Source organism: Sinocyclocheilus grahami, unplaced genomic scaffold, assembly GCF_001515645.1.
Source record: "Sinocyclocheilus grahami isolate Dianchi unplaced genomic scaffold, SAMN03320097.WGS_v1.1 scaffold1742.1, whole genome shotgun sequence".
NCBI classification, from domain to species: domain Eukaryota; kingdom Metazoa; phylum Chordata; class Actinopteri; order Cypriniformes; family Cyprinidae; genus Sinocyclocheilus; species Sinocyclocheilus grahami.
In genome coordinates, this window is record NW_015506921.1 from 266,702 (window position 1) to 273,039 (window position 6,338).

General features: G+C 41.2%; 1 protein-coding gene across 1 annotated transcript in view; it reads left to right on the forward strand.

The window, feature by feature from the left end:
- LOC107572383 (T-complex protein 1 subunit zeta-like) overlaps positions 1-5,819 on the forward strand; it is a 41,684-nt gene extending 35,865 nt beyond the window's left edge. The window contains exon 13 of the mRNA XM_016258820.1: positions 5,632-5,819. Coding sequence (XP_016114306.1) covers positions 5,632-5,819 — 188 coding nt within the window. The remainder of the gene's footprint in view (positions 1-5,631) is intronic.
- The last annotated feature ends 519 nt before the right edge of the window (positions 5,820-6,338 follow it).

Consider the following 6,338-nt stretch of genomic DNA (forward strand, 5'->3'; position numbering starts at 1 on the left):
AGAGTCCTGACCTAATAGCCCCCTACCGATCAGCCAGCAGAAAACGTCTCGGGTTACACATGCAGCCAAGGTTCCCCGAAAGGGAACGAGACTCTCCATTGGGGAATGCAGCCTGCATGACCGGTGTCTGAAGCACGTGTGAAACAACGCCAATCTATTGGTCCACTTGGCCCATGACGTCATAGGCGGGATGCCCGGAAGTATAAAAGGGCACCTGCTGAATACATCATCCACTTTAGCTGTCTGAAGGAGATGCAGACAGGCAGGCCGAAGGCATGGCTAGGGGGCGCAGCGTCTCGTTCTCGCTACATGCTTAACCCAAGACATTCCCCTTCTAGGGAACTCAATGCTGCGGAATCCTAGGGGGCACATCGGGAAATGAACTCCAACCACGCCGTGCCGAGGCGTTTGCCTCTCCACCTGGTGGGAGAGCACCAAGGAAGCGACAGACATAAAACAAAACCTTTCCTCAGAAAGGGGCCATGCCACTGACACCACGGGTCGCTCACGCAACTTGGCAGAAACGGGGGAACCCGAATAGATCAAGTGGAACATCCCAACCAAGTTAAGAGCACAGCTATCCTCAAATAGTGAGCAGAACTAGCCTGGATACACAAGACCACTGAAGAGGTTAACTAGAGAGCCTCTAGAGGAGCTCAAGAGATGATACTTAAATCCCAGGTAAAGAGAGTAGCTGCCGAGCTAGAACACAGCTATCTGCAAATAGCTATGTCCCTAAAGTCTTATGAAGGCTTGTGGACCAGAATAACATAGCCAAGATAGCCTTCCTGCAGAGCTGCTCAGACCACAGAGAGTGAGCTATCTACTTACTACCCTAGCAGGGGAGATAGCACTGTCTAGGCAAGGGCTCAAAGAGACCGCTACTTAAAGACCCTAAGAAGGGGAGCAGTCACTGAACTAGCACACAGATATCCTCAGATAGCTATGTACCTTGGAAGGGCTACCAGAAGGGGGACGGACTGAAACTATCCAGACCACAAAGAGTGGGCTGTCTACTTACGACCCAAAGAGGGGAGACAGTACTGTCTAGGTAAGGGCTCAAGAGACCGCTACTTAAAGACCCTAAGAAGGGGAGCAGTCACTGAACTAGCACACAGATATCCTCAGATAGCTATGTACCTTGGAAGGGCTACCAGAAGGGGGACGGACTGAAACTATCCAGACCACAAAGAGTGGGCTGTCTACTTACGACCCAAAGAGGGGAGACAGTACTGTCTAGGTAAGGGCTCAAGAGACCGTTACTTTAAACCCTAAGCAGGGAGCGATCACTGAGCTAGCACATAGCTAGGAAAAGGGCCCACTCCATGAGAGGGCTCACCACAATTGCAGTAGAACACAGCTAGCCCGTCCTGCCAAAAACAATGGCTGAAGGCTATATTAAGGAGGTAAATAATTCGCTAAAGAGTGAACACAAACATCATAGTCCGAGATCAAGCCTGATGTAAGCAGTAGCCACAGCACTAGAGGGCTGGACACAGCTATCCTCGAATAGCAGTTCTCTCAGATAAGGCTGAAGATTGCCCAGGCCACGGAAGTGGGCCATCTATTTAAAACCCCGAAGGGGAGACCGCACAGTCCAGGCAAGGGGCTCACGGAGACCACAATCTAAAAACCCTAAAAGGGAAGCGGTCTCCGCGCTGGAACACAGCTATCCTCGAATAGCTGATTCCTAAATAAAGGCTTCAGCACTTACTCGAGAACTTGTGCCAAGGGGAACCCAACCTAGTTATCAGAAGCTAGGCTAGAATAAAGCTGCCCTCAGACCGCCATATTCCAGAGCAAAAAGATATTCCCCATAACCTCTCTAGGTGCTGAAACACCCTGGGAGAGAAAACTCGCAAGCCTCTCTCCACAGAGTATTTAAATATATTCACACCCAGCAAGGCTCTCCACACACAATAACATGCATATTAGAGAGGCACGGCCGAGCTGAATATAGCTCCACCCACGATCTTGCAGGATCAGGGCTGAAACACTCTGCTCACACTTCATCGTCATAACAACCCAACAATATCCGTGGCATCTGACAACCCGTATAGTAGGGTGTGCAGATGCCGCAGATCAAAGCGATGACCGCGAGGTGAGATAAACTGTGTCGCGGCAACAGACACAAACCCGTGTCCCTCAGGATTAGGAACAAATGCAAGCGGAGCCTAGACATCGTGACTCATCACAATGAGCGTGTAACTCGCATGCTCTTCGCCGAGACAAAAGCATAAGCAGAACATGCCCTCGAGTGGTAGAATCCAAACACGGAGGCACACATCCCTAAGGCGCTGCTCGACTCGAGCATTATCCGCGGGATCCGATAACCCAAAAAGGGCATCTCAACCCTTCGCTGTGCCTCTGCAACAGCGGGACCCGAACCGCGAGACGCAACGCTTGTCACTCATCTCTCGAGAAGAGGGACAAATGCGAATGGAGCTTCTCATTGGATAACACTCACAATGAGCGCATTCAGAGCCCTCGAGCACTGAACACGCAAGCTCCTGACCAAAAACAGATGACCGATAGATCGTGCACACAGGGCCGTCTTTAGCTGACGTGGGGCGAGGTAGGGAGCGGGGCCCCCATCGGTCTGTTCGAGATCGCGTTTCCGTGGGGGTGTTATCCATGGTGTACGTCCTCAAGTGCCAGAAACACACACTCCCACAGCGCTCACCTGCCCTGGTCTCTCACACGCACTTCAAACAGACGGCTCCTGAAGACAGCGAAGTGGATGACGTATTCAGCAGGTGCCCTTTTATACTTCTGGTCATCCCGCCTATGACGTCATGGGCCAAGTGGACCAATAGATTGGCGTTGTTTCACACGTGCTTCAGACACCGGTCATGCAGGCTGCATTCCCCATTGTGCCCCCTAGGGGGCGCAGCGTTGAGTTCCGTAGAAGGGGAACAGGCCATTTCATTCTGCAGTTCAAAGCAGGCTTATTTTTGTGTCATTTTTATACTATTATAGTTTTTGCTAGTATTTTGAATTAGATTTTATTTTTAGATTTTCTGTTTTTAATTTTGCTTACAGTTTTAGTAATACAATAAAATGAGTAGTTTGTCATTTTTATTATTTTTTTATTTGTAAATATAGTTTTATTAGGTTTCACTTTTTACTTTGAGTTATTTTAGTACTTCAACTTAAACTAAATGAAAATGACAAACGACAAACTAGCTGAAATAAAATGTTTTTTTTTCAATTACCCTCTCTACCCTAAATTTAAATAAATGAATATGTGCTATGAGCGGTTTAAAGTTGTGCTGGTTCTTGAGCACGGGCAGCAGGTTTGTCTGTGCACAGGTGAAGCATGCGTTAATCATTAACTTATTCAGGTGGAGACTTGAATAAACAGCTAGTGACGTCGTTATTTTAATGCAGTCTTATGTTGACATAATGCTCCTGTAGGTAACTTTGTCAGGGCACGTGTGTGTGTGTGTGTGTGTGTGTGTGTGTGTGTGTGTGTGTGTGTGTGTGTGTGTGTGTGTGTGTGTTTTAGACAATAATTATGAGCATGCATAAATCATTTATAATAAACACTGAAAAATTCTATACAAAAAAAGAATTGTCCATTTTGATTTAGTGGTGTCTTTTATTTTATTTTTATTTATTTATTTATTTATTTATTTATTTTTATTAACCCTCTGGGCCTCTTCATTTTTGGGTCACACTTGGTGCCTTCATGGTCATACGGGACCAGAGCCTTGAAATGTAACAATCAATGTCAACAAAATCAATGTAATGTAGCCTACTTTTGTTTATATATTTTTATTATTATTTATAATTTTGATACTATACAATATTGATAAATTTTTATGAGCTGTTTTTTCCATCAAAATTATTTTTATTTTATTTTTTATTATTTTTCAATCAGTGCAATATTTCAGATTAAAATAAAATGAAGGCCTTTAAAGTAGGCCTTTTGAAGTAAGAATAGTGCCACCTGGAGGCGTTAAAGATAAAAACTTGTGTAATGTCATGGTGTAACCACCGGTACATAAATACATAGAGAGGCTTTTTATATATTTTTATTTTTATTTTGTTTATTTATTTATTTTTAAACAATTTTTTGACCCTTTAACATATCCGGATCATGTTCAAGATTTTTTTTGTGTGTTCACATAGCTAATGTGACATAAGACACCAAGTGTCATCCCATTCTGATGAAGCAAAAAAATTGTAAAATGTGTTTTTTCTAAAGTGACTGAAGAGGCCCAGAGTGTCAAAGAAGATAAAGGAATGGCATGTTTGTTTTAATATGTGCACCAATAAATAATTTATAACAAACACTGTAATATTCCATAAAAAATAAGAATTGTCCTTTTTTTATTCTCAAGGTGTTAACTAGCCTAATGACAGACCCATTCTTTTGTTGTATCATCTTTTGTGAAATGTTCACCAGTGTTTCCTCTGACTTTGACGTTCTGTGGCTTTCTTTCATATTCATCAATGAAGTAAACGTTTGTGTGTGTCTGTGTGTGTGTGTGTGTGTGTGTGTGTGTGTTACCATCACTTTTTATCAGTTGAATAGTAATAGTAGTACTGACCCCACACTTTTGAACCTTTGAACAGAAAACTGCCATTTAAAATTGTAATAATATTTCACAATACTACAGTTTTTTCTGTGTTTTTGATCAAATAAATGCAGCCTTGATGAGCAGAAGAGACTTCTTTCAGAAACATTAAAAATCTTACAGACTTCTGAACAGCAGTTTGTATTTTTGTGTACTTATAACTTAAAAATGCTTGTAAAATTAAACAAAAAGAAACCTTGATTTTCAGTCTTTCAATATTATAATTTTGACTTGCTTTCTAACCATACCTCTCTGAACTTTCAAATGTAATGCGCATAAAAATTGTAAGGAATTATATCATAATTACTTGCAAGATGCTACTCACAGTGTCAAAATAACATTATTAATAAGAAAGAAAGAATATCTTCATGCCCCAGACTAACATGATGCTCAGCAGTCTCTTCATATTGCATATATTGTATAAGTTGCTTAAAGTGTCTAGTTTTAAGGTTTCAAATACGTTTTTGGAGACTACAATGTTACAATTTGGTTGAATTAATGTTACATTATCATTCAGTGTAACACAGTATTTATGTAAAAATTCAAACATGCTTATTCTGATGCGTACATGTTAAAATATATAAAAGAATAAGGGAGCATATTAAATTGTATTGTGTTTTAAATGAGTACAGAATTCTTACTGACAAATGGGCGAAACCTAGGATAGTGGCAACTTTTAAAAATATAAAGTTACAGCTAATTATTATTTGGGGTGAAAGTAATTAGTCTTTTAATATGTCATAAATTGATTTTTGTTGTAAATACGCCTGACAAGATTGTTACACTGAATGACATTTTAGTGGGTGTCTTCTGTAAATCAGGGGAAAATGTATGATATTTATTTTTTGCTCGGAAAAACAAAAACAAAATTGCAATTAAATTAAACAGAAAACTTTATACATTTTTGTGGGGAAAAACAACAACAATTTACAGCAGTGTTACACTTATTGTTTTTATGCTTAACCCCTTTTTCGTCTTTGACCCGTGTATTTATACACTGCAGAAGTCTGTAGGTTTTAAACATCTCTGATTCTGTAATGCTCCACAGGCTCAGAGTATTTCAAGTGTGACCATCAGAGGTCAGTGTTCCTCTACATGAGCTCCATCAGCGGCTCCTGTCCCATCACCGCCTACCCCTGTGACTCCTACACACTCTTCCAGGACGGGAAGTGCATGGACTGTGGGACGTTCACGCCGGACGGATGCCCTGTTTTGGGTAAACTGAGTAAGCTCTGAGTTGAATGCGATCGGTCTCCTGTTCTCAGACAGATGTGCTGTCATTGCACTGTGCAGGTTATGATGCTGTGCGCTGGAGGGACACACTGGTGCAGCTGGGACAAACCAGGACATATTTCCAAACTAATAAAGCATCTCCATACTGCAGTGAGCATTTCTATTACATTCATTATTACTATCAGCTGTGGCTAGATTCAGCATTGAGAGAGAAACACTAGCGGTCAAAAGTTTGGGATTAGAGTGATTTTTAATGTTTTTACAGGAGTCTCTTCTGCTCATCAAGGCTGCATTTATTTGATTAAAAATACAGGAAAAAATTTAATATTGTGAAATATTATTATGATGTAAAATAACGTTTTTCTATTTTAATATACATTAAAATCACATGTATTTCTGTGATGCACAGCTGTATTTTCAGCATCATTCCTCCAGTCTTCAGCGTCACATGATCTTCAGAAATCAGTATAATATGCTGCTTTATTATCAGTTGTGCTGCTTCATGTTTTTTTTGGAAGCTGT